Below are 27,817 nucleotides of genomic sequence, written 5' to 3'. Positions count from 1 at the left end.
AGCGGCAGAGATCTTCGCATCCAACTTCCAAACAGACAATTTTGATCGCGGAGATTCTAGCTTGCAACACTAATTGTGCTCTTTGTCGATCCATCTTTCAGACGGTTCAGACGGTTCAGACGGTTCAGACTAATTGACAGACTGAAAGTTTTGTCTTTGCTGCGTGCAGTAGACTTTATCTTCCATTGCATTATCATTAATGTGCTGGACTTATCTCGCTGGGGATCACAGACTCACCCGGAGCAAATCCATGCTCGACGAACGAAACATTGGTTACAATCTAATAGTTATTTTGATTGTATCAACTTATCTCTAGCCTGCGAGATTTAAGAATGAGAACCAAAGCATCGGCATTTGTCACATTTATCACTTTGTCGATTTGGGAATCGCCGTTCATTCGATCCGTCACTCCAAGCGTGCCATATCCATGTGTACAGAACAAAGAAACATCAAATACAATTGAAGCCATAACCTTCCACCCAATCTGGACTTATCATTGTCCATGACCGACCAATGTCCAACCAATAATTACACATAAGAACGCCAACACAACACCTCCACCGTTTCCCAGTCCCGACCCCCAAACCTTACCCATTCTACCTCGTACACATATATCCATACGAAACATTACTCATCACCATCGTCATTAACTCTTTCTCCTTTCCCGTCCGGCCCAGATCCTCCGACAACACTAGAAACAAACTCCTGATATTTGAATACATCCTGCCGTCTACTTCCACTCATTGCTCCTGTGTGTTTTGATAATGCTTTTCGTGCGGTGAATCCACCCATAACTCTATCAACCTCCCGTTCCGTCAAGGGCTTCACACCTGGATCGGGTGCTGTGTGTATTAAGGCATCTCGTAATTCTGCATAATCAACTTGTCCACTGTCATCCTCGTCAAATGCGGAAAATGCATCTAGTAATTCCGGAGTTGGCGAAAGAGTACATAGCTGTGTAGCGAGCGAATTAAGAAATGTAGGGAGTGTGATGGTTTGTGGAGTTGATGGTGGAAAGTAACCAGCTAATTCTGAAGCATTGGAGGAAAGACCTAGAGAATATTAGCATCTCTGACATACTTTCTTAATTTGGCAATGCTAACATACCCAATTGAGTCAACATATCAGCTACATCTTCTCTGCCAACCTGTCCATCACTATCTCTATCCAATATCTGGAACCCTTCCCTCATTTCTCTGACTTGCGCGTTGGATAATTTCGACAGCGCATTTTCGTTGTCATTAGAATAGTTCGTACTCGCCGCTCTCAACGGGCCACCGAATCCCGGACTCAACTGTGCGCCTTTTGTAGGTGAAGGTTCCGTTTCACGAAAGGCAGGAGGAATACCTCTAGGGGTCCATTTGCTCGTAGTTATTCCATCCGACGAATTGGGGGTGACCGCATTACCAAGTCTACTTGGCGTGACCATGTTCTTGACCGCTGCAGGATTTGGATTTGGAGTTGATTGTCTTAACGGAGAAAGAGAAACTGGAGTAGAAGATTGAGATTGGGATTCCGGTCTTCGAAATGGTGAAGCTCTAGGTGACCCGAACGAGAGCGGTGATGGTTTATAGGAGGCCGACATTGACTACCAAAAGTCAAAGTGCATTAGTCTCGCATTTTCCTTTTCTGGGTCTCAATGCATCATACTAAAGAGCTGGAAGTAACGACTTTTGAAAAGTGGACCGGTGACAACTTACCATGGCTGTTGCGGAGATTCCAAAGATTCCCCAGAAATTCGGTGCAAAAGGAGTGTTGTGCTTGATGATTCTGAGTGAGAGTATAGATTTATTTAATTCTTGATGTTGTGGCAAGTACAGTACAATTGACCTGAGATCTTGGCTGAACCCAAAGAAGGCAAGAATGACAGATGGAACTGGTTGAAATCAATTGGATAGATGCTATGCGTGGGAAGAGCGAAGAGTGCAGATGGAAGGTATACAATGGTTATGAAAGGGAATTATTAGGTATGATGAAGATGGAGAGGCTGAATGTTTTGGTTTGGTTGCTGGTGTAAACAAAGCCAATTGGAAGTCCAGCGAAAGCACGCCAAAAGCAAGGTTATCCCAATGCATGCGTGTGATTGGCGAATTGGGTGAATTATAATTAGATGATAAATTTGCTAGCACAAGGCTAATCGTAACAGAAACAACAGAATAACTGGGCAGAAAGGCGAAGGATTCCAAGAACTTGGATGCTCCGAAGCAGGTACGGACCGGTAGCCAGGGTTAGCACGAACGCAGTCAGTCACGCAAGATCCTCACTCCGACGATGAAGCAGATGTGATGGAATAACACATTGCATGGGCACAAGAGGACGCTGCACACTCCTTACCACCTTGCTGTGGATACCGGACACAATTGGCCATTCGAACAACATCGACTAATCGGCGATTTTTGTTTGGAATTAGACTTTGGGCCAATGATGGAAAGATGTTGGAAAATAGCCTCACGCGTGTCCCAGTACCAAGGTCTGCATGTGGCAGGTATGGAGGCAAGGGAGATGGATAGATAGATGGTAGATACAGGCACTTTTGGACTGGTAGAGATAGATCGATCCATAGATGAATACGCAGCCTTGTGCGAGACGATTTGATCAGGAGTAGATAATCCTCCGCAGGTAGCCAAGCAGCAGCCATTCAAACATCAACATTCACCACCCTCACATCACAATCCCGGTTGAGGAACCTGGACCCCTATTTATGGATGGATGGATTTTACCCCTGAAACGGAAGAAAAGAGGGATGAAAAGCATTACCACACAACAATACAACCACCACACGCTCATTCACTGGTTATCGGAAACACAGGAGAATTGGCGTTGCAGAAACACTCTCTTGCTGTTGTATCAACGCCCTTCTATTCACGAACACTATATCAATACATGCCTACATGATTACATGACGACTGACACGACTATATGACATGAGACCTCTAAATCCTTTTCGTCTCATTCTTGTTTAGCTTCTTCTCCTTTTCTCCCATTTTACTTCTACTCCCATAATTTGTCATGTATCTGGTTTGACTTTGATCCTTTCTTACACACACGATTTCTCTTCTCCCTCTCCCTCTGCCTCTTCTTCTTCTTCTTCTTCTTCTTCAGCTGTATTATCCATGAAATCTAGACGGCGATACCCTTGAAATCCAGAAATTCTTCCATGGCTGACCTGCGCACGGATTGAATGAAGGCCTCCATCTTCCACTAGAAAGTCTAAAGTCTCACAAGTGGGACTGTTACTGATACTAGCGCGAACCTAGCTAATTGCTTTCTTGGTCTACAGGAGATTCCAGTATGGCATCGGCACTTCCATATGCGCCTCCAAGTCGCAAGGCCAATTCTACGATTATGTCGATGCAAGCACTTCGTCCCACCACGCGGGGTACAATAGGAAGTGGAACAACAAGTTCGAATGGGAGTTTCCAACGGAGAACCTCCTTGTCTTCATTTCCATCCTCTCGTTCTCCTTCAGTCATGTCACAACGTCGTCCCTCACGAAGTCCGAATCCCCCACCAATAGACACGGATCGAACTTCTGATCCAAGTACCGTCCTTTCTAAAACTCCCACCAGTGGTGTATCCTCCCAACACTCATCATTATCCGCTCCAAATAAATATAGTTCAAGTGCACATCCTGCCAGAAGACTGAAATCACAATATCCTCGAGGAGATACAGAGAACCATGTCGAATATATACTGGTGGCATCATTTGATATTGACAAGGGACCAATTATGGAACATCAATACCCTGTTGCTATAACGGGCGATGAACATATGTTAGCAGAATTGATGTTGCCAGATCAAGCCCATGTTCGAAACCAAGATTGGACGATATTCTTCCTACATAAAGATACCAGTCAGGACGAAGAAGAGGCAGAGGAGAAAGCTGAAAGAAGAAGATTACGAAAGGCAAAGAAGGAAGCTAGGGCAGCTCTCTTTGAGAGTGGGAATGTTGACCCTTTAGAAAGGGTGGAAGGTAGTGAGGAGGATTCATCGGAAGAAGATGAACCAGAAGGAGGCGAAGGTCCGCCTCTAATATATGTTTTAAATCTTGTGAACACCAAGCAAGACAAGACGGCCAAAAGAGGGGCTGTAGTGAAAGCTATGGCAATATGTACTCGACATCCATTTCTGCACATTTATAAGGTGCGTCATTTATGATACCCAATTGGAAACCTACTAATTCTTGACAGCCACTTCTATTGTTAGCTCTTGAGGAATACTTCAAAACGCCTCAACCATCAACGCTGGCGGAGTTATATGAGGCAGTGAATACAATGGATCTATCATTAATGCCCAAATTGAGCATACTCGAACGTCATCTTCTACAAGCTAGTGACAACAAAGATCTATTTGTAGAGAAGTTTGAGCAAATGATTCAAATGCGTATGGCAGAGGACAAAGGCGAAGCGCTAGATGATATGGCAGCCATGTCCGAAAGTCCAGAAAGGAGACCAGGTCTGGTGCGAAATGGTACAAAAGCGCATGTCCAACAACTCATACATTCGAACTACTCGGTACCTCGGGATACACACGAATTTGAGACCAAGGTTATGTACAATGGAATTCCGATACCCATCAAGGTTCCCGTTGCAGTATCTCCTGAGACAGTTGGGGATTTTTCTCTTGTTAAACTCATACAGACATACAACGATCCTCATGTCAAATCCCCCATTCCGTTCGCGCTACATCCTCATCTTACAACGGGAGGTGTACATACTCATCCTATCATTGTGTTAGTCAATGCAATGTTAACTCAAAAACGCGTCATCTTCCTTGGGCACAATCGTCCATCAGGTGAAGTTGCTGAAGCTGTACTTGCAGCTTGCGCTTTAGCATCCGGAGGAATTTTACGTGGATTCACTCGCCATGCTTTTCCATATACCGATCTTAGTAAAATCGACGACCTTTTAAAAGTGCCAGGGTTTATCGCAGGTGTAACAAATCCAACTTTCGAGAACCACCCGGAGTGGTGGGACGTATTATGTGACATACCATCTGGTCGAATGAAGATCAGTAGTCGAATCGAACAAGCACCACTTACGGAAGGACTTGCAAACTTCCAGCAACAAAACCCGGCTTATGCCAGTGCTACAAATGTCGCAACCTCAACTAGCCAAGCCGCCAGTGATCCAACGGGCGATGCTGCATTTATGAATGATGTTATCCGCAGTATTGCAGCTAGACATGGTGAAGGTGTTATCCGAGCCAAATGGCGAGATTGGGTTGTCAAATTCACTAGAATTTCGGCACAATTTGAAGAGAGTGTTTACGGCGCAAGTGCTTTATATATTGGGGTAGAAAAAGCAGAGCCTGGCAATGAAAACGTCAGCGGCCATGGATACGTTTGGCCTGATGATCATGCGAAATTCCGTGAGCTCGCTAGTAATGTGAATCGGATTGAGGGCTGGAGAGCCACTCGAAGTTACTATAGCTTCAAGCAGGTATGTCTTGTGCTTAAAATTTCATGAGAACAAGGACTTACAATATCTAGGACCTAGTGCAACTGTACAACTTTCGACCTCTCAAAGCTCTTGACCTTCATCATCTACACGATCGTCTACGAATGACAAAGCTTACTCCTGGTGCAAGTCGTGATATATACGTTGCCATGGAGAGATACACACATTCATATGATGAAATATGTCAGCTTCTAGCTGTAGCACCCGAATCACATGCAGGACTTTTCTATATTGCGCTTGGACTTTTTCACAAAGATCGAGATGTTCGAATGAGAGTTGTCGATTTGTTGGAGAGGATCAGCGATCATGAAGCTGGACGACATTGGTGGAAAGCCTTGAGTCGATTCGAGAAACTAGCTTTTATTCGCATTAGGAGAGAAGCAGAAGCAGAGATGAGAGCTAAGTTGGGGGGTGTGGAGAGAGACATCCCGGCTGATGGCGATGCAATGGTTTTGGGAAGGCGGGTCAGTTGATATAGTAAGAGAAGGATTTGATTGCATATTGGTGTTGGCTTCTTTTTATGATTTTACGAGATCATGATCACTGCGATATTAGATGGAAGGTGCTAGGGTGCAATTGTTTAGGGACTGCATTGATTGATTACTGGACTGAGAAATTACAGAGCCATGAAAGAACGAAAGGAAGTTCAGGAGATAGATACCCCATGGAGACAGAGAACAGTTTTGCGGACGAATGGAACGACGTTTATTATAATGCCACCATCATTCTATGATCCGTATATTGCCTATGGACATGGAGCTTGGCGAATGTCCCCGGTTAACCTTGATCCTCCCGGTGAGCCAATGTAATTTATATGTCTCGAGTTACAGAGAACCTCAAGGAATTGTTTTCCTAATACAGCATCAAAAATCAATAAGGAAAGCTTGACCCAGAATTCCGAGTAACGTCCGAATAATGTGGGGTAACATCAAGCTTCGAAGGAGGGGTCGAATAGCTTCAAACGTCATGCCCACATCATTGTGCGGACGATAAACTAACAATATTTCCCCCATTTCTCACACTTCCTTCCATCTTCTCTAACTATCATAATCTAACATATTGAAACATTCTTCCAAACCTCTAATTAAAGTCGACACGATTAAAGATGTCATTTAAAACTACAGCAACCATTGCCTCATTCGGCGGCAAATTGCTAAAACTTACACACGATGCTAGCACAGTGGGCTGCGAGATGGCATTGAATCTCTATCTACCACCTAAGGCTTCTGCAGAGAAAAAAGTGCCAGTGATCTTCTACCTCGCGGGTCTTACTTGTACGGGAGACAATGGGGCTGAGAAGGGATTCTTTCAGAGTGCGGCCAGTGAGAAGGGAATTGCGGTGGTTTATCCCGATACCAGTCCGAGTAAGTTTCTCGACGTGTTCGGGGAAGAAGATCGGGTTTCTTCTTTTTGCGGTTGTAGCTAAGGGAGGAATGAGTATAGAATGACGAGAGGAGCGGATAGCACATTAGTACCAATTGAAACCCCCAAGCTAACTCACCTCTTCACCAACAGGAGGTCTCAATATAGCCGGTGAAAATGATTCCTGGGACTTTGGTACCGGTGCCGGCTTTTACATCGACGCTACCAATCCTCCCTACTCGACAAACTACAAAATGTATAGCTACATCACCTCCGAGCTCCCATCTTCTCTCTTCTCCTCCTTCCCCGAACTCGATTCTGAGAGGAAAAGTATCATGGGCCATTCAATGGGCGGACATGGTGCTCTCACTCTCTTCTTGAAGAATCCGGGAATGTATAAGAGTGTCAGTGCTTTTGCGCCAATTTCCAATCCGATTAATTGTCCATGGGGAGAAAAGGCTTTCAAGGGCTATCTTGGAGAGGAAAAGAAGGAGGGATGGAAGAAGCATGATGCGACGGAGTTGATTGGGGAGTTCAAGGGGGAGTTCCCGGCTTTGATTGATGTGGTGAGTTTTTCTTTTAACATATCTCTGTCTATGCATTGGGGGAGAAAGTGGGATGGATTGCTGACATGAATGGAAATTACACAGGGAACGGGAGACAACTTTTATAAACAGGGGCAGTTGTTACCAGAGAATTTCGAGGCTGCGGCAAAGAAGTCAGGAAACGACAGCAATTTGACGCTTAGATACCAAGAGGTAGGTTTATATCTATATTCTCTAGTGTCTTGAGTCATTTCACAGGTGGGAAATCGGACTAACAATTTCTGATAGGGATACGATCACTCATACTTTTTTATCTCGACATTTGGAAGAGATCACATTGAACATGCCGCTAAATATTTATTCGCATAGTACGTCTTTGACTTTTTCTCGGTCTCATAAAAGTACAGGAGTCAAATACTGAATTTCATAGAAGCAGAAATGATCATGTAAATAGTTATAAGCTTTAGAAACTATGTTCAACGATTCTTTGCTACGTAACAAATTGCCTAAACTTCTATGTCTAAATTTGTGAGCCGCGGGAAAGTAACCTATATCTTGTCTGGGTGGAGACTGCAAGATGGACAGATAGGACCTTCAAGCACTTTCACTATTCAAAAATCCCGATGTTGAAAATGTCGACTTTGCACGAATACCCTGGTTCTAGGCAGGTAGAAAATTGTGCTGTCAACATAATCGACCATTTTGAATGAAAGCCGTCCCAAGCGCAAATCCGTAAATTTGATTTTTCAGAGTTGAGGTCCATGTAGAAGTCCAGATACGCCCACCGTCCAATCAAAGTGATGCATAGTTTTCGAGTACTCAAGTTAAGCCGGCGCTCATTCTGCGAGTGGAAGCTGCGCAAGCGCTTCAAATAAATCGTAACCCCCAGGCGATGCATCTAAGCATGTATACCATCATCGAGGTCAATTTTATCCATGTATTCCTCAAATTAGATCATCTCCAATTACATATAAGCAAACGCCTTTCATACGCCAATCGCCCATTCCATGCGTCTCTCTGCACGTATTACCACATATGCAAGTAAATGACCACCATCTCTCACTGCAGCAATTCCTCGCAAGTCCAATCTTCATACCTATCAAAATCATCAGTGAGATTCCCCAGTCAATCATCAAGATAAACCTACCATCCATCGGGCATATAGCGTCTAACGATCAACGGGATCTTCTTGTCCCTTAACTCCTTAATCGCAATTTGCAATGGATCCGTCTCACCCTCCTGATCAACCAAAATCGGCGCATTCATACTAATTTGCAAGGCTCTAGTGCCTAAGATACGCGCACGCTCGTATTTGGTCATGTAGGGTGTGGTAGTCCTTTGCTCCTTTGGAATTTTCTTGTCCTTAGGCGCAATATTGCTTTTGGCTCGGTTGGCAGCATGCAAATCTCCCGACGTGACGACACCGCGCTCGCCGGTAGTAAGGAGCTGATCGGGGTTCTGGGTCGATACGGCGACATCGTCTACTTCGCCAGTGGAAACGTTGTTTATATCTTCCATTCCTTCGGGATCATACTCTGGCTCTTCGGCTTCATCGTAGGCTGGGGAGAATCTGGGGGAGAAGCGTTAGTTGTGGTTTGGAAGGCAGCTTTGCAAATGGACAGCCTGGGTATGTTTTAAGTAAGAAGAAATCAACTCACCCGCCATCATAGTTCTCTTCGTCGTCAGACATTTTGATATGTGATAATGAGTGAGGGTGTTGTTGAGAGTTTTCTTTGTTGACGAGAGATTTAGTCGGTGATGGATGAAGAATCTCAAAAATAAATTTGGCGCGGCTGAATTCTTTGCGCCTCGATTATTCTGGTTCGAGCTCCATATAATTTAAGGTTTGGGTTTAGCGCGCTTCTCCAGCTAGCGTGCCAAGATTTCGAGCCTTTGCGATAGCCACAATAATTTTATGAAATATTTCGGATAAGGTGATAGATGCAGTTTGAATTGAGTATTTTTGAAGCCAATTCAACAACGTCCGAAATCAGCAATGGCGACAAATACTAGAAAGAGAACAGGAGATGCTTCTCTAGAGCTTTCTACGAAAAGATTACGAATTGATGCCTCGAGTTCTCTGCCAGGTTAGTGCAAATAGTTCCTGGTCTAGACTTCGATTTGGGAACTCGAGATTGACGATCACATAGCGGCAGACATAATCGATGGTGATAATGATAATGAATACAAGCCGGAACAAGATCAAATCTCGGAGGAGGAGGAAGATACTATGGAAGCAGCAGATACACCGAATACACCATTTTCGCCTGTGCCTGGCAAGAAATTTCCTTCCGAGTATAAGACGATAAAATGTACTTATGAAGGATGTACAAAAACATTCAATCGACCTGCAAGATTGGCAGCACATCTACGATCACATGCAAATGAAAGACCATTTATATGCTCATATGAAGGGTGCGACAAGGCATATATTGAGGAAAAACATTTGAAGCAACATATCAAAGGATCTCATACTCACGAACGAGAATATACATGTGACTGGGAAGGGTGTAGTAAAAGTTTCTTGACGGCTACAAGGTTAAGAAGGCATAAGGATGCTCACGAAGGCCATGAAAGGTTCAGATGTACATCATATCCTCCCTGCAATCAGACGTTTCGAAAACATCAAACACTTCAACGCCATATTCGCTCCGACCATCTCGATTTAGCTCCATTTCCATGCACCTATATCGATCCGGTTACGAATGAACTTTGCAAAGCAGGATTCGATGCGTCAGGTGGTCTCAAAAAGCACATGGAAAGAACTCATGGAGCAGCTACATTTCTATGCGAAGAATGTACAGTACCGGGGAAATTCCACGAAGATGGCACACCAGTACCGTTAGCTTTCACAACGAATGCCAAATTACAAGCACATATCAAGAAAGAACATGCAAATTGTATGTTCTGTGATCGAAAATGTTCCAGCCAACAACTACTTCAAAAACATATCGATACTCAACACTCGGGCACTACACTCGAAGAGCGTAAGAATATACCTTGTGAATATCCAGGCTGTCCGAAGACTTTTACCAAGAGAGCAAACTTACAGGTTCATATGCGGACTGTACATGATGGACAACGCTTTATTTGTGGAACGTTTGATGTTTCCCAAAATCCCGACCTCGCGTCTTGGAATGGAAGCGATTCATGTGGTAAAGATTTCGTCTCGAAAGTTAACCTTGAAGATCATGTTCGAACACATCATCTCGGCTTATCCAGCATTTTGAATGCGAGGGGTAAACGAAAGACTGATTCACAAGCTAGGCGTTCTACGAGAAGAGCACCCGAGCAAACCGAAATTGAGGAGTTAGCGGGTTATGATCCCAGAAGAACAATTGACTGTGTAGTTCAGGGATGTCCTCACAAATTCATGAGAGATTATGACTTCCATGAACATATGAGAATCCACCATCAGGATGTCGGTTTTATGGATGGTCAGAATGATATGAATCTAAATATCGATATGGGCATGGTGGACCATTTCCCCTATACAGACACTGGAGGAGAATTGCCAAGTCTAGATTTCATGACTGATGGCACGGGGATGGATATGAACGCTTTAGATATGGGGATGGATTTGATCGATCCGGCATTACATACACCCAACTTCAATCTTGAAGCATCAACATCAGCATCGGGATCAGCAGCAGCCTCCATAGCACCTTCACTTAACGGATGGGACACCGCAGATGTAGCTGCTGAAATAGATTTGGATTGGGATTTTCAAAGACAGGTATTAGAAGGAGGCCGATTTTGGATTGGTGGAGATGAACAGCAGATTCCTGAGGGCTCACATGATTGGTCACGAGACCAGGCAGAGATGAGGAGTTTGATTGATTGATAGATGCTATCCGATGAAGGTCTGGTCTTTCGACCTTGACCTCTGCTTCGTCATTGGACTTGTGACAAGTCGAAGACACAACCCCGAAATTCACGAGATATCTTACATTGGTTGCAAAGAGCTATCCGCTGGCTTAATACAGCGAAAACACATTAATACACACCCTCTTCGCAGATCGATTAGTTTTGGGAGTACAATTGGGTAGCAATGGGAATTCATAAAATGATTTTCTTACCTAGTGAGAGTGAGGATTTAAGCGAAAGAAACCAAAGAATCAGAGATAGCAAGCGCTGCATACATCTCTACGATGTCGTTATAGCTGGACTATACATTGCATTGTACTGCATTGTACTATACTTTGTTTTATTACTACCGAAACATAAACTTGGGGGAGAGGAAAAAGAGGTGGTGGAAAGATACTCGCCCATATACCTACCCACCTTGTGATGAAATACAAATAATGAATAAATACAATGAATGATGAATGTTATACATGATGATAATAATGACACTTAAACTCTCGTCTTCATTATCATCATCATCATCACTATTACTCCTCTCTTATAAATCGACTCTTTCATTAAATAGCTACTTAGTCCTCATCTAGTAAGTATTGTAAGTATATATATACTTTTTTTTCATCCCAGGAACGAAGAGAGCGAGATACGAACAAACAAATCGTGCACACACACATATATATTTTACACTTATTTCATTCCATTCCATTCCATTTCATCTCATTCTCATCCCAGCTCTACGCTTTACTCTACTCTACTCTACTCTACTTCACTCCACTCCACTCCACTCCACTCCACTCCACTCCACTCCACTATACCATACCATACCATACCATACCATACCAAACAACACCACACAACAACCCCTATGCTTAGCCGAAAGAACAACTACTGAAACGATTTCTCGTTGGGTATCTATCCACCCATCTAACCTAATCGAATCCAATCCGATCCATTCTATGCCATACAATACCTGTGCGACATTGTAAAAAGAGGAATACAAATGTAAATATAAGTATAGTCTCATCTACTCTAATACTATTGTGGTTAACGCTATTGCTATTGATGCTATGCATTCATGCCCATTTAATCCTTATGCCCGTTTCTACGCAGTCGCATTTGCATCTGCATAACCTAGCCCGACCTAACCCATTACCGAATAGAGAAAAGGAAAAGGAAAAGAAAAACAAATACAGACTCAAACCTATACCCATCCCAGCACATTCGCTCGCTCGCCCACCAAAAATTCACATCCCATCCCTCTCTCATTACACAACACAAATTTCCCTATCTCAATAATTTCAACCTCACCAATCCATCCGCTGCTCTCCTCGATAGTTCTGGGCTTCTCCCCCTTTCACTCACACTCCTCTCTTCTTCCGGCTGCGCAAAAATCATGGGTGGATTCGCAAGTCTTATTTTTTGACTTTCTAGAATCGGGGTTCTTTGTATCTTGATATTTTCCTTGCCACCAATCATTTCATATTTCCTTCTTGCAACTTCTTGTTCGATGTTAATCGCCATTTTTGCATCGGTTTCTTTGCATCTGGAGTTAGAATGGGAAGTGGTATTGAGAGTGGGAGTAAGAGGATGTGCATGACCCAAGCCTAAGCCCGAGCTCGGATTCGAATTCGAATTAGAGTTGGAGCCAAAAGAAGTGCACGAAATAGCAGAATCTCTTCTCGAGAATGAATCTGATTCTCTTCCAGATAAAGGAGGACTAGAAGGAACATTGATGTTCTCATCGCCATCCTCTCTCTCCCCTCTTTTCTCTCGGACAAAAACACTCGTATTTTTATTGGCAGAACCAGGGCCTTGTATATTAATGGCTGGAACTGCTTCCCTCCCAGTATCCATACTACGCGCACCAGGAAGCGGTGTTCGTTCCATAATCTTCCCATGAGAATATCCGCGAAGACGAGCAAGAGAAGGAAGCTTTGGTGAGGTAGAACACACTTGTAGACGTGAAAGAGGGAGATCGATTTGGTTTGTTTTTACTTTGTAGTTTGCGAGAGAAAGACGAAGACGTAGTGCTTGGGATTTCTAGAGATGTCGAGTTAGCTTTTTTAGTTATTGGTTACCAGAGGAAAGGGAACAAACTTGACGGATTTCTTCCCGTGATAGAGATTTTGATTTTGAGGTTTGGAAGGTTCTTGGGGTGGATATAGTAGTGGGTATGAAAGTTGATTTGTTGGATATGATAGTTTCGGCCAATTTTGAATCATTGCTGATGATAGCGGAGTCTTCTGCGTCAACTCCAGAAGGGAAAGATGATGATGAAGAAGCAGATATGGAGGAGCATTTTGGGGCAGACTGCTTCTGAGGTGTTGTTGGTGGCATCTATAGATGTATATCAGTAAAAAGAAATTCCCAGTACGGGTTACAAACACATACCTTTTGTTTCTGGTCCTTCCCCGAATCACTCGATTCATCCGTTATTCCAACTCTCTCGTCACACGCCTTCGCTTCGGCGACCGGATCACTGGATGGAGACGCCGTGGGTTGTGACGACGTATGCTGTGGGAGAGCGTCCACGTCCGCGCCACGTCCGTCAAGCAGCGAAGAGTTGCCCGATAATGGATCCATTCTTCTTCGCTTCCCGTGAGATTCTGGTGATCGATTCGATATAGTGTCTTGAAATTGTACAGTGCTCGACAAACGTCTCTTTTTGCTAGCCAAAGAGGCCCGCTCAGCAATTGAAAGCTCAAGGTTGTTGATTGTGGTAATTTCCAAGCCTTGAAAAACGTTATCCTCAGCCGTTGCTTCTTCCATATTTGCAACTCGGGAACCCGTGTTCGTGTTCGTCTCCTCCCAATTTTCCCGCTGTAATTTCGTTGTCGAATGTCCCACCACTTGCGAGGACTCAAGTGGAGCATGGACGGGGTGGTTACTATATGATACTTTCTCCATCTTTGTATTTCGCAACGCATGGTTGATATCAATAACGGAAGTATTGATATTAATATTGAGGTCCCCTAGGACGCGACGCGTAGTTGATGATTTTGGTGAAGTCATTGTGGAAAGTGAAGGGAGTAACTTTATAGTCAAGTGAACAATCGACTAAAGAATGAACTGTAGAAGTTTGAATTTTGGAAAGCGCGTTCGTGGTTGTTTGGAGTTTCCTGAATACATCTATTAATCCACGATTTATCACCACCCAGCCATACTTTTGGCAGCAGCGCTCACTCTCCAACAACTTACAGATAAACCTCCCTTTCAATTTTGGAGAAGAATTGGTAATGAATAAAACCAAACTTCAGATGTTGAATTCCGACTGAAATCCAAGAATCAATCCAAGTAAATATTCAATTATTCTTTCTTTTCTCATCAGACTTCCAAATCGCGTCTAATGATATAATGCAGGATCTCTCAAGACGCGATTCTTGGGCAACTTTTATGATAATTCTGCCACTTCCTGATAGACCGCCTTAATTAAAAATGAGGGGCTAGCCGAATTCTCAGGTACCGTGAGGGACTCGTCACGTGCCAAGCTTCACCTCGCCTCTACAGGGAAGACGGGGTATTCATATACTTCGTACACCGACCCATCTAAAATGACATCTCACAGGCCAGGCACAACAGGGTCTTTTACAAGGCGCCACATAACAGCCAACCATATCAAGCTGGGATCCCTTCCATTCCTTCCACCCTTCCACCGTCTGACCCTTAAAGCGATTGCGGCCCGTCAACCTTAAAAAACTACCTGGACCTGGCCACCCGTTGCGAATGCACATCGTGCCTTGAAGATCAGGGTCTTGCAGGGAACTAAATTAGAACCTTGATACTTCAATGAAAAGTAGAAAGAACGATTGGAAAAGATCTCTATTGCATCTGAGAATCGAGGTTCCATCAATAAAAACAACACAAAACTAACGCACGCACGCACGCACGCACGCACACATACATATACACACATTCAAAATATGATATTTAATTCTTTATTCTCTCAAATTACAATCAAAGTGTTGTACAGCATGTATAGTCCAAATTAAGTTTAAACCAAATGCAACTCATGCTTCCTATTTCGTTGCGCCGCCCAACTCAAACGGAAAGAAAGACCAAGAATGACTAATATATATTTGTTCAAGAAGGGCCATTATAATCATGATATGTAATAATAACCAAAAGCTTATTCCAGCCAAGGAAAACTCTTCACCCCACTGAACGCCCTGCTAAAAACAAAAGTACTAGGTGAATATCCTATTCGCCCCCCTAGTAGTCTTATCCCAAGACGCCGTGCTTTTCATTGGTATATCATCTCATTGATTTTCCAAAGTACCCTGTAAACCCTTCCAACCAGAGAAACGCCCTCCAAAAACCGTGATACACCGTTTACTCAACTAGACATCCATCGAATAATGCTCATCTATGTTGAATTGAAACGGTTCATTAAAATTTACTTTGCCATCCATATCATCCCATGTTTGTGGGACGTTGGCAAACTCCACATCATCAAACATGGTCAAGTCTCCATCAAGATTTGCGCCATAGGTGGTGATATCATTTTCCACAAGAGCATCAGTATCACTGAGTCCGAATGGAAACCATGAATCAGTAAACATGTCCAAGGAAATTTCCAAGTTAGCCCCTTCAGAGATATCACTAGTGGGTTCTGATACGCCGTCTTTGCTCGATTCTGGAGTGTCATTTGGTGTGATAGACCGGTAATTATTCGCATCGGAGATAGCCCCGTTAGCGCCGCCTTCGAACGGCTGGAAAGCTCGAACAAGCTCGTTAGGATCGATGGTAGCATTCGCCCAAGGATCCATATTAACGTCTTGAGCTGGTGCATTCGATTCATCCTTGTTCATGCCTTTCTGGGAATCGGCTGTATCCGTAACCGAACCAGACTGGTGCTTGGCTTTACCTTGCATCATACCACCCTGCAAATTCGCTGAGTTTTGACGATTCATAGGTGTAGCAGTTGAAGCAGAAGGAGTGACAGTCTCAACCTTCGGTGTCTGACCTTGCTTAGATGATGTAGCTGCATCCATAGTCGCCATTGGTGCATTTGATTGGTTCTGAGAATCCAGACCTAGAACTGGTCGGAGGTGATCCTCAGCAAACTTCTGTGGGTTTTGCATGGGTAGCCTGTGCTCCACTTGAGTGTGACGAGCAAGCTCCTCTTGGCTCTCAAATCCAGTATTTTGGCGTTCGCAAACCTCGTCGTTACATGGCCAGGTCGGCTTGGACGGAATTTTTGGCTCTGGAATTTGTTGACGTTTGACCTCAGGTGAGGGGACTTTGGTGATCTGGGGCGAGGAAGTCGATCCTGGAGTGCCTTGACCTTGGCCCGGTGTTCCATTTGGCTTCTGCTTCTTACGCGCGGGGATATGAAGTTTCTCAGGAGTGAAAGCAGGAGGCTTCCCAGGGTATGTAGGCTGACCATGAGGAGATGAAGCGCCAAATGGAAACGGTGGCTGAGATGACGTAGGGGCTGCTGGGGGGTGAGAACTGCGACTATTCGATCTTTGGTGGTTCATCTTGAGCAACTGCTGCTGCTGCTGCTGTAAATTAGCGGCATTAAGAGGCACAGCCGCTTCCGAAGCTTGTCCCGTTGATACACCAGATGGATTGGCTGATGTACCTTGAGAGTCTGACGATCCGCCATTCTTCTTGAACATTGGATTTTTAGTGACGATATCCATTACCATTGTAGTGAGAAACTCTTTAGTTTGCTCCACATCAGCAGGCCTCATCGAAAAAGTATCTTTAGGCTCCCTCATAGTAGCGGGGTCTTTGAATTGCTTCGCCAAACGACATCGCTGAAAGGGGTTAGCGTCGCTCATCAAGTAGTGGGCCAGTTGGGTTTAAAACTTACAGTGCGGAAAAATAGTTTAGCTCGAGAATCATCACGAGTTTGTTGATACCACCTCAACATGGCTTTCGAGACGTTGTTAATATGACCAGGCATAGGTTCCAAGGACTTGCGCATGCCCTGCTTTGACTCCTCATCCATAAAAATATCACCGGGAGGGTTATCGTTGTAAGCCTTTTCTGCTTCGGCAGCAAATTCTTTGAATTTTCTGGTAATCATTTCCACCTCAGGATTGCTTGGTGGCTGCTGTCTTGCATTAAACATTTTACGTAGAGTAGCCTCATAGGCTTTCTTTTGCTCCGGATCGAGTTTCGCTATCTGTTCTGGCGTAAGCCGGGTGATATTTCTCTGCTGTGGTGCTGCCGCTGGACCCTGTTGTCCATTGGGATTTGGTACTTCTACAACATCATCGCTATTAGCTCGTTTCAGATTGTTCTTAGCAGGTTGAGCAGGTGACGGGTTCTGTGCGACTGCCGGCTTGTTATTTGGTGGAGGCCGAGGGCGGTTAGCAGGTGTAGGTACGGGTGTAGCTGCAGGTTCTGGTGCCGAAGTTGATGGCTTTTGTTGTGACATTTGTCCGGGCGGTTGCTGTGTAGCCGTCATTTGGGCTGAGTTCGGTAGTCCCTGCATCGTGTTTTGTGGAATCTGTTGACCATTCGCCTGCGCCATGCTTGCTGCCATTTGACGACGTTGCATTTGATTCATTTGATTCTGCATCAGGATGTGTCGCAGTTGGTCATCACTGGCGCCAAGAAGTTTCCCACTTGGGTGATTACGAAGGTTAGCCATGTCCTGGGGCGTGAACTGTCGCATTGGTCCAGGAGCCACATTCATTCCAATGGGTATTTGGGTGGGATTCTGACCCATTTGGGCAACAGGAGCCGACATTCTTTGAGGTGCCATAGGCATTGCATTCTGTCCTGCGACTGGAGTCTGCGTGGCCATTTGGTTGAGCTGCTGTTGTGCGGCTCGTCTTGCTTGACTAAGCTGCATTAGGTGCATCTTTTGGGCGTTCTTCACGGATTCGAGTGCCTGTGGTGGCATCGTGGGAGTTGTGCTAACCCATTGTTTCAATTGACCCCACTTCTTGACCTCTGGCGGGATTCCTTGTAACATTTGATTGTTAGCGAGGAACTGTGCAGGGATATCCATATTGTCCATTTGTTGCACCAGTCTATGATTATCTGCAGGTATATTTCCAGGCCGCGGCTGCATGGTTGCATTCTGAGCCATTTGTTGTTGTACGATCAGTTGCTGTTGTTGCGCAGTCAAGTTGTTCAATAACGACGCAGGGGGTCGTTGTCCAGGATGGGTCATCATAAATTGATTTAGAGCATGTTGTTGTTGCTGTTGCAAGAGCTGTGCAGACTGTGGTCCAGGTTGTCCTTGGCGGAGTGGGTTATTGTTTCCTTGAATCGCCATTTGTTGTGCCTGTTGCATTGGGTTCTGCTGCTGTCGAGCCTGCCAATTTTTCGCAAATTCACTCATCTTGTCAGGTGGCAAATTTGAGAAGTGTTGACGTTGTTCTGGGCCCATATCTCGCAACATTGCGGGGTTGAATTGGTTCATGGAATTACCAAACATTCTTGGATTACCAAAGCGTGGATCCAGTGACTGGCCAAATGGTGCATTATGCATCATCCCACCAGCCTCAGGGTGACCCATCTGCTGAGACGGCGTCCTCATAGGAGCGTTGAGCGTATTCATAGCAGGGCTCTGCTGTGATGCCATGTTCCCCGGACCCATTCCCCCTGGCTGGCCTTGCAGTCCCATCTGTGCCTTGGCGGCTGCATTTGCACGAGCTTGTGCCTGCTGTGCCTGCTGCTGTTGCTGAAATCTTTGTGACTGCTGAGCATTAAACATTTGAACCTGTTGGGCCTGCGTTCTCGCCATGGGATTGGAAGCCGAACGTTGTTCGTTCATGTTGATCGCTTGTCCTGGCATTGTAACATTGGGCTGGGGAGTGTTATTCCTTGGCGCACTGACAGGTACAACAACTTGACCTGCTTCCTGAGCCAAAACCCCCGCTTGCTGCTGTTGGCCAATTAAGTTTTCCATGTTGCCCAAGAAAGAATTAAAGTCTGGGCCCCCACCCATGGTTGTAGGGGGTTGCGATTGGCCATTCATTGGGCTTGGGTTCATAGATCGCTGTTGCTGCATGGCTGGAGCCGTTGCAGAACCATTTTGTGGGTGCTGTGGAAGTGTAGGGTGTTGTCCTTGCCCCATCGGCATGTGACGATGACGCCATCTATTCATCAGTTGCTGGCGATACCATAGAAACGCGATGTCTGCTCCACTCTGTTCCTGCGATTGGAGTTGCTGTGGAGTCATCTTTGCCCTCAAGGTGTTCCGTATGTTGACCTTGTCATTTTCTGATGCTTCGTTACACATTCTGATAGCTTCTCGATTCATTTCCTGCATCTCGTTTGGTGTCGGTTGTAATTGTGGCTGGCCATTCATGGGTCTACCAGATCCGTGCTGAATTTGATTTTGCATGCCATTTGCTTGCAATTGTGCATTCTGAGGCATATTCTGTGGAAGGGTATCGTTTGGGAGGCCGTTCTGCATGGCCTGAGGTTGCTGAGGGGGTAGAGGCGACGCCTGCATCTGGTGTTGAAGATGCTGAAAGCCTTGTTGGGGAGGTTGCTGAGGATTGTTTCTCGGCATTTGGCCCTGCATGCCGTTTTGATTCATCATCATCTGCTGCTGCTGCTGCTGTTGCTGCTGGGCTTGGGCTTGTGAGTTGACTTGTTGCTGCATACTTTGCTGGGATTGCATTCGAGCTTGCTGTAATTCTCGCTGCTTGTCATTCATTTTATTTTTGTAGGAAATCTAAACTCGTTAGCTGTGAGCCTTGCACCATTGATATGAATTAATACTTTATCGGGCGAGGTCATAAATGCTTCTTTCTCGAAGCCAAGGGCAATGTCGAGAAGCTTAAACATGTGCTGAGGTGTGGTTTGACCTTGAGAAAGAAGTCGTAAAGCACCAATTCTGCATAGAAGTCAGTCTCAATCGTCGAAGATTTACGTGCTGTGTACAAGGTTTGTTTTGAAGATCATTTTGGATACATAAATCACCGAGGCTGAAATTGCGAGAACTGGAAACAACTTACATATTGAAAATGACTGCCATACGCTCCTGAGCCGGCACCATTTGTTGCCATCCTGATGGTGGTGCTCCTTGTTGTTGAAGTTTCTGATATATCATATGGTTTAATTGTTGGGGTTGTCGATTTGGATGCATTTGCATATGAATCTGTTGTTGTTGCTGTTGCTGCTGCTGTTGCTGTGGCATCATCTGGCCCGCACCACCCATTTGTGGAAAATTTGAGGCCATCTTGGGATTCGGTGTGGCAATGCCACTCTCCTACTTAGAGGAGGACCGACTTGAAATTTGATTCAGACCGCCAACCCAAGATCGAACGGCGGAATAAATATCGCGCGTGTTTACCCCAAGGATGGTGGAGGGTACACGGGACTGGTTGAAGAAGATTGCGAGGTTGAACCTGTTGTTGCTTTTGGCACCAGGCGGGGGAAGTCAAAAGTCCTATGGATTGCTGACAATAGGCGGCGAGCCGTAAAATGGCTGCAGGCTGCCACAGTTACATTCGAATCGAGCTAGACCTTGTGTTCCATGAAAAAAGTCCTTATTGGAGATAGTGCCTTCGTTTGCGACGCACTCTGAAGTGTACGAGAATCGAATATTAGGTATCGAATGGGGGATCGGCGGAAAGATAAAGAAGGAATGACAAGTACCTTTGACGTCGAAGGAGGAGGCTGTAAGCTGGTAGATGGTGTGTGTGCGTGTGCGTGTGTGTTGAGGAAAAGGAAAAGAAGGTTCAAGGTAGGAGGAATTAATTTGATCGAGGTTGACTGCCTTTAGGTGCCCTGGAAAGCCAGCACATTCGGTGAATCAATGGATTGATTGATTAATAAATCGACTAGCTGAATATTCATTCGATACCTAGGTGAGTAGCGTCTAGAGTGAATCAAATACTATCGCGCAGGGCAGGGCCGTCGTATTTGGATGAGAAGGGAAGAATGACGATGCGATAATCGATTATGTATGCGTTTGAATATCTCTCTTTTTTTTCTCGCGCTTCTCTCCGAATAAAAGAAGGATAAAAATTATGTGAACATATTTTACTCTCGATCCATGTACGATGAGGGTCGTCCCGTTTGTGTCGTTTTGTGAAGAAGTTGTTCAGGACGCATGAACGTGTGTGTGTGTATGTGTGTATGAGTGTGTATGAGTGTGTATGTGTATGTGTATGTGTGTATGTATGATGGGATGGGATGGGATGGGATGGATGGATGGGGATGAGTTCAAAGTGGTGGGCGGAAGTAAAATGTAGGTGAAATGGCAAGGGCAGAGAAGTGATACCGAAGCTGGGCTGGAAATGACTACGCTAAATTCGATGGTGCAGGGTTATGATTTGTTAGTGCCATTTTAATGCTTGAGATGCTTGAGATGCTTGAGATGCTAGTCCCTTAGTAAGGTTGGTGGTGGTTGCTTAAAGTGTGTGTGTGTGTGTATGGGTGTGGGTGTGGGTGTGGGTACCGTGGATGGATGTACGGTGATTGATTTGCTCTGCATTTCATCCCCCCCCGAGGTGCACTGGGGAACAGAAGCAATTGCAGGACTGATCGCGAGCAAGAGGGAGGGCGCGCGGGTGAAGCTCTCGTCTGCGTTCTGCGCTGGAATGAAGGGGTGGCGTAGGAGCGGGAGGAGAGCCGAGAGCAAGAGCAGAGCCCAAGAAGACACCAAGGACTAGCACCGTTACAAAGGCAAAAAGGTGCGAGGGAGGGATGGGATGGGATGGGATAGATCTATCGGTCGGTCGGTATTGCTCTTCTACAAAGTGGAGCATAGCATGATCGATCTCTGGACCAAGTAGGCTTAGTTTGTGTATAGTCACCACCCATTCGGTCATAGTCCATCATTCAAGCTTTCAACCTTTCAAACAGAGGAGGGCGGAGGATGCTGGCCTGGACCGAGAGGGCAATAATGTGCACACGAGAATGAATTTGAGTTTGCTCATCGCTTGCATTATCCATATGTTTGTTGTTATTGTCATGGTTTGGAAAGTGGCTGTCGGCATGCAAAAGTGTAGAATCTCGCATGCCTATATAAGTCCTCGAGCAACGGCCTGCCGCGTAGATGCGTATTGTATCAGATAGATCCATGGGGGGTGATTCGTATCATTTGAATCATATGGAGAACAGAGACCCAGAGACCCAGAGACCCCGAGACCGTTAAGCGCCCATTGTGATTCGGGAAGAAGCAATTGAGTCAACGAATCCTACAACATCAGATGTGTCCCTGGGACCAATCTCCCCGTCCATCTCTCCGCGCTGCGCTGCCCTGCGCTGCCCTGCCTTGCCGATACTTGCTCATACTGCTATCTACATGTGATCTGCTCTCATCCCACCGACAACGAGTCAATGCGATCGCGATGTCGACCGACGATGAATCATTAATCGTATTTCAGATACACTACTATGCTACGGGCGATACTCGATTGACCATCTTGGTATTAATCCGTTCCTCAAATGATGTGCGTCCCTGCATGGATCAGGAAAGCTAAGGAAAAGTCTATCTATGGCTGGTGGGAATAGATACCTAGCAAGGAAGGTGTACGATGTACATTGACTGACTGTACGGAGCGAGGGTGAGGGTGAGGGTGGAAATCTTACGACTCTCGTTTTTCTTTTTTTCTTGTTTCTTTCTCGAAAGCTCTGGAGTGTTTATCACTTACCTGGATATGAAGTACCTGGATCCATCGGGACTACTGTGTTGACAATATCGAACTATCTAGGTAAAGGGTTGCATGGAGAGTCGATGGAGTTGGAGCGACTCCCTAGTAATCGGTGTCGGTAGCTAGATTGGGGAGATTCGATTCGACCCACAGTTTAGTTGGCTGTCAATGACATGTCGATGGATGCTCGACAGTAGATGGGACCGGTAAGTAAGGCCCTCCCCAGCGCTCACCTCCCTCACCTCCCTCGCCTCTTCATTCGACATGCATCTATCTCTTCGCACATGTGTCGTTCTCTCTAAAAGCATACCTCGATGAGAAGTCAGATATAGGCAAATCCAACAGGTGATTGTGATTCGAACTACAGATCAAGTCCTAGGCAGCATCTCTCTCTCTCTCTCTCTTGTAATCTTCATCGACGAATCATGATCTATCAATTAAGTAACACCCACCATCTCCCAAGAGGCCGCTGAAAACTACTCAGCCCTAGTTGGACACTTGGAATCCCAATCCGGTAAGAGTTTGCCAATGATTTTCTAGGGATGGATGGATGGCACACAGAGCATTCAACCTTTATTAATTCGTATAGTCATGGGGTCATGCAATTGGATGTTGGAAATTGAGGCTGTCTGACGGTGACAACAAAAAGAATGAGAAGGGAAAAAAATAAATAAAGTAGAGGGAGAGAAAATGAATTGATTGTCGGTGACTGCGGAATCCAGATGGGGCGGGTGGGTAAAGGGAATTCTCGAGGATGGGGATGTGGATGGGGATGTGGATGGGGATGTGGATGTGGATGTGGATGTGGATGGAGATGGAGATGGAGATATCGATGGAGATGTAGATGTAGATGTGGAGGAAGGGAAGGGAAAATACCCATTTCTCATTCCTCCTTTGGGGTTTCAGTGGTTTATGGTTTGTGGTTTGTGGTTTATGATTTATGGTTTATGGTTTGTAGTTTATGGTTGCTGGTTTATGGGTTATGACTTATGGTTTATGGTGATGACTTGTGGCTTATGGCTTATGGTTTAGAGTTTATGAACACCAGCACCGATGGGACGAATGAGGGGAATGCCAATTCACTAACCACTACGTACTGGGTAATAATGAGGCAACGGTTTTCCAATGAGGAAGAAGGATAGTTTCCCTTGCTGTCTGTCTCGATTAGAGGGAGGCGAGATACAGAGGACGTAGATATAGACATAGACATAGATATAGATATAGACATAGATATAGATATAGACATAGATGTAGATATAGATATAGACATAAATATAGACATAAACATACCTAGACATAAACATAGACATAAACATAGATATAGATATAGACACATACACATATATATACACATACATATACATACATATGCATACCTACACATACATACACATACACATACACATCCCAAAAGTATTCCTCCAGAGATCTTTGAAATAGTCATAAATAAAAACAAGTCATGGTAACATCACAACATCCGCCTCCTCCTCCTCCTCCTCCTCCTCAGCTGATGCATCTTCCCATCCCATCCAAAACATGCAATCCTTCAAACCACATGTCCGTCGCTCTCTCGTAAATGTACAAAGTAGAAGGGGAGCATTGACATGGGCTGAGCTGGGGAGGGAGGAGGGGGAAGTGATGATCGCCAGAAACCCTAGCAAGGCAAGGCAAATTGTACCACCCACTCCGTCCCAATTCGTCTCGTGCCATCCAATCAATACATGTCACGACTTGCGGGTGGATTTGCCCAGACAAACATTCTCTTGTGAGAAGGGGAAACAAACCATGGTTTTATCATATCACGACCGACAGTTCCAAATGCCCTCTGGCATGCCATCTCGTCGATTGATTGAATCAATTGATTCATTACCACTCGTCGCAAAATACTCGACAGAATGTCAAGAAGAACATGCCTCGCCCCTACCTCCTTCATTTCACTGCAACGGAACTTTGTTTCTTCTTCGTCCAATATGCAATCCTCAAAGTAAAACAATATCGACATGGCTGCATTCATGGCGCTTCTTTAGTGGCAATCAATGCCGGGGAAACACTAACCTTTTGGTGTGATATCTTGGGGTGTCTGGATATCTGCCATCGAATGAGAGTCTTTGCATTTCTTCCGTGTCTGCAGGAACAGGGGAAGATCTGTTTCCTTGAGCGTGAAGAATGGAGGAATTGTTCTCTTTCGACATTGGAATAGCAGATGCTACAGACAGGCGATGTGATGCAGTTACCTATCTGACTTTAATTCTCTTCGTCTATGGAATAGTCTACTTCCTCATACAAATTATGGCGTACGGCGTGTTGAACCGTTCGAGTGACTCTGTAGCAAATGACGAGGTGCGCAAATGGCGACTGGGTACCAACCTCTACTAGCCCCCCAGCATCCAGTTACTCGCACACACACGCACGCACACACACACACACACACACACGCACGCTCTCACTCTCACTCGCACCCGCACCCGCACCCGCACACACACTCTCTCTCAATCGTCAGCAAACACGAATTCATCCTATGCTCACAAGTGTGAATAAGTGTCACCACAGAGCAGATCTGATGTGTACTTCGCAACTGGAGACGGATTTCTGAAGTAAAACAGAAGCCGCCATGCAAGGATCCATCGCAAGGATCTACCCTGTTCGTTGTCTCATTGCTGCCTCACTTTGCTTTTTTCTCTGCACGCGTCCTGAGGCTTTCGAAATTAGAGCAAGGATGGTGTCAATCAGCAGCCGCCAATCAGCGCCTCTCCATGGTGAAGATTCTGAGCTACCGCCACTCGAGACATATGCGCCACAGTGTGGCTTCTCACCTTCCACACTGTGCTTAGATCATTGGTAATAAACATCTGCTCCAGTAACCGTGCGAGGCTGGTCGGTGCAACCACAAAGTAAACACCTCCACCTTGGATGAATGTCCCACCTTATCTCGGTGCAGGTGAAGTGAATTCAAAAGGAAGCTTCCTAGTCTAATGTTAAGAACACCATCAACACCACCATTTTTTCTTTCCATCACTTCTCTTTCGGCAAGAAATACTTCCATCCCTTTTCCCACACTGTGCAGATCTTACATCTCGTCCGCTTACAAAATGTCCAACCGAAATCTATCAACTGCGGAAGCAAAGGCACACGACTTTCTCGATTTCCTCAATGCTTCACCTGGTCGTAAGTAGAATTACATAAATAAGCCATCAATACCATGGCAATCTTATCTCTGCAGTCGTGCCTAACTTCTCCATTTAGCCTACCATGCAGTACACTCTGCCATTCAACGACTTTCTAAAGCGGGCTTCACAGAGATCAAGGAGCGAGATAACTGGTCGACCAGTTTACAACCCGGGGGAAAGTATTATCTCACCAGAAATGCTTCTTCAATCGTCGCTTTCGCCATCGGTAAGAAGTGGAAGGCCGGTAACCCAATTGCCATGATTGGTGCGCACACCGATTCTCCTACCTTACGTATCAAGCCGGTATCCAAGAAACAAGCTTCTGGTTTTATACAAGTGGGTGTGGAGACATATGGGGGTGGCATCTGGACATCGTGGTTCGATAGAGATTTGAGCATAGCGGGGAGAGCCATGGTTAAAGATGGGGATGGAAACTTTGTACAAAAACTCGTCAAAATCGATCGACCAATCCTCCGCATTCCTACTCTGGCCATTCATCTCAATCGTGCCACAAGTTTCGATCCGAATAAAGAGACCGAATTGTTTCCAATTGCCGGGCTGGTGGCTGCCGAGTTGAATCGTACAGGAGCGAGCGAGAACGGGCCGACTCCATCAGAGGAGAGTAAGGACTCGGATGAATACAAACCCTTGCAAGCGATGACCGCTCGTCATCATCCATACATTGTGGAACTGATTGCAAAGAATGTAGGTGTTGGTATTGATGATATCGTTGACTTTGAAATGATCTTATACGATACACAAAAAGCTTGTTTGGGTGGGTTGAACAATGAACTCATCTATTCGGGCAGATTGGACAATTTGGGCATGACCTACTGCAGCGTTGAAGGACTGATCGAATCGGTAAAGGATTCTGCTGCTTTGGATGATGAATCATCAATCAGACTAATCACCTGTTTCGATCACGAAGAAATTGGTAGTACATCCGCGCACGGAGCAGCCTCTAACCTTCTCCCCGCGGTTCTCAGACGTCTCTCCGTGATCCCCGCTTCCACTGCCGGTCCCGGCTCATCGTCTTCCTACGACATGGTTCACCGTGAGTCCGACGTCGAAATCGCCACAGCCTACGAACAAACCCTTGCTTCTTCTTTCCTCATCTCTGCAGACATGGCCCACTCCATCCATCCCAACTACGCGCAAAAATATGAACAAGACCATCGTCCTGAAATGAACAAAGGAACCGTCATTAAAATTAACGCAAATCAACGATATGCCACCAATTCCCCTGGTATAGTCCTTCTTCAAGAAGTTGCCCGTAAGGCCAAACCTTCCGCAGATTCGAAAGATGGAAAGAGTGGTGTACCACTCCAACTCTTCGTGGTCAGAAATGATAGCAGTTGTGGAAGTACTATTGGACCTATGTTGAGCGCAGCGCTAGGAACCAGAACCCTTGATCTGGGTAATCCAATGTTGAGTATGCATAGTATTAGAGAATGTGGAGGAGCATTTGATGTAGAGCATGGAATTCGTCTGTTTGAAAGTTTCTTCAATCATTTCTCGCATTTGGAGGGAAAGATCTTGGTAGATTAGTGGTGAGGGGGGAAGCGTGAAGGAGAATAACGGATGGAGTTCTGGTACGAGATTGGAATTAGCGAGATGATGTTTAGGGGGGTGTGGAGATTTGGTGATGTCATCATTATTGAATGGAGGACAGAGAGAAATGAATGAATTATGAGATATGAGATCAGATGAAAAGAAGAGAAAATAAAAATAAATCTTAAAATGATTGCTTGGATATGAATATGAGATGAAAGTGATTAAGGAATCTGTATAAATATACACATTCATTTTTATGCTTGTGCTTGTACTATGATCAAAGCATTAAA

General features: G+C 45.2%; 8 protein-coding genes across 8 annotated transcripts; 4 read left to right on the top strand and 4 right to left on the bottom strand.

The window, feature by feature from the left end:
• Positions 1-297: 297 nt before the first annotated feature.
• Positions 298-2,495, bottom strand: BCIN_10g02360 (hypothetical protein). Its single transcript, XM_024695499.1, has 3 exons — positions 1,701-2,495; positions 1,108-1,588; positions 298-1,052 (listed from the first exon to the last, which is right to left on the bottom strand). Exons 1-3 carry the CDS (start codon positions 1,701-1,703, stop codon positions 628-630), a joined length of 909 nt encoding a protein of 302 aa, XP_024551293.1. The 5' UTR covers positions 1,704-2,495; the 3' UTR covers positions 298-627.
• Positions 2,496-2,615: 120 nt separating this feature from the next.
• Bcafi1 lies at positions 2,616-6,351 on the top strand. The gene is made up of 3 exons (XM_001556967.2): positions 2,616-4,143; positions 4,191-5,441; positions 5,492-6,351. Exons 1-3 carry the CDS (start codon positions 3,292-3,294, stop codon positions 5,930-5,932), a joined length of 2,544 nt encoding a protein of 847 aa, XP_001557017.2. The 5' UTR covers positions 2,616-3,291; the 3' UTR covers positions 5,933-6,351.
• Positions 6,352-6,363: 12 nt separating this feature from the next.
• Positions 6,364-7,834, top strand: BCIN_10g02340 (hypothetical protein). Its single transcript, XM_024695498.1, has 5 exons — positions 6,364-6,823; positions 6,975-7,387; positions 7,472-7,579; positions 7,655-7,734; positions 7,797-7,834. Coding segments are annotated over exons 1-5 (861 nt in total). The 5' UTR covers positions 6,364-6,564; the 3' UTR covers positions 7,798-7,834.
• Positions 7,835-7,839: 5 nt separating this feature from the next.
• On the bottom strand, positions 7,840-9,198 carry Bcrpo26. The gene is made up of 3 exons (XM_001556969.2): positions 9,025-9,198; positions 8,514-8,936; positions 7,840-8,462 (listed from the first exon to the last, which is right to left on the bottom strand). Exons 1-3 carry the CDS (start codon positions 9,054-9,056, stop codon positions 8,426-8,428), a joined length of 492 nt encoding a protein of 163 aa, XP_001557019.1. The 5' UTR covers positions 9,057-9,198; the 3' UTR covers positions 7,840-8,425.
• A 36-nt stretch (positions 9,199-9,234) lies between these two features.
• BCIN_10g02320 (hypothetical protein) lies at positions 9,235-11,812 on the top strand. Its single transcript, XM_001556970.2, has 2 exons — positions 9,235-9,453; positions 9,517-11,812. Exons 1-2 carry the CDS (start codon positions 9,363-9,365, stop codon positions 11,208-11,210), a joined length of 1,785 nt encoding a protein of 594 aa, XP_001557020.1. The 5' UTR covers positions 9,235-9,362; the 3' UTR covers positions 11,211-11,812.
• Positions 11,813-11,891: 79 nt separating this feature from the next.
• BCIN_10g02310 (hypothetical protein) lies at positions 11,892-14,655 on the bottom strand. Its single transcript, XM_024695497.1, has 4 exons — positions 14,429-14,655; positions 13,622-14,349; positions 13,328-13,567; positions 11,892-13,270 (listed from the first exon to the last, which is right to left on the bottom strand). Exons 2-4 carry the CDS (start codon positions 14,135-14,137, stop codon positions 12,515-12,517), a joined length of 1,512 nt encoding a protein of 503 aa, XP_024551291.1. The 5' UTR covers positions 14,138-14,349; positions 14,429-14,655; the 3' UTR covers positions 11,892-12,514.
• Positions 14,656-15,151: 496 nt separating this feature from the next.
• Positions 15,152-21,538, bottom strand: BCIN_10g02300 (hypothetical protein). The gene is made up of 4 exons (XM_001556972.2): positions 20,161-21,538; positions 19,925-20,039; positions 17,049-19,877; positions 15,152-16,992 (listed from the first exon to the last, which is right to left on the bottom strand). The coding sequence occupies exons 1-4, from the start codon at positions 20,382-20,384 to the stop codon at positions 15,568-15,570; spliced, it is 4,593 nt and encodes a 1,530-aa protein (XP_001557022.1). The 5' UTR covers positions 20,385-21,538; the 3' UTR covers positions 15,152-15,567.
• A 4,091-nt stretch (positions 21,539-25,629) lies between these two features.
• Bcape4 lies at positions 25,630-27,778 on the top strand. Its single transcript, XM_001556973.2, has 2 exons — positions 25,630-25,971; positions 26,050-27,778. The coding sequence occupies exons 1-2, from the start codon at positions 25,896-25,898 to the stop codon at positions 27,519-27,521; spliced, it is 1,548 nt and encodes a 515-aa protein (XP_001557023.2). The 5' UTR covers positions 25,630-25,895; the 3' UTR covers positions 27,522-27,778.
• Positions 27,779-27,817: the final 39 nt, after the last annotated feature.

The sequence above is a fragment of the Botrytis cinerea genome, chromosome 10, assembly GCF_000143535.2.
Source record: "Botrytis cinerea B05.10 chromosome 10, complete sequence".
Classification (NCBI taxonomy): domain Eukaryota; kingdom Fungi; phylum Ascomycota; class Leotiomycetes; order Helotiales; family Sclerotiniaceae; genus Botrytis; species Botrytis cinerea.
This window is presented reverse-complemented; position numbering and strand designations above follow the sequence as displayed.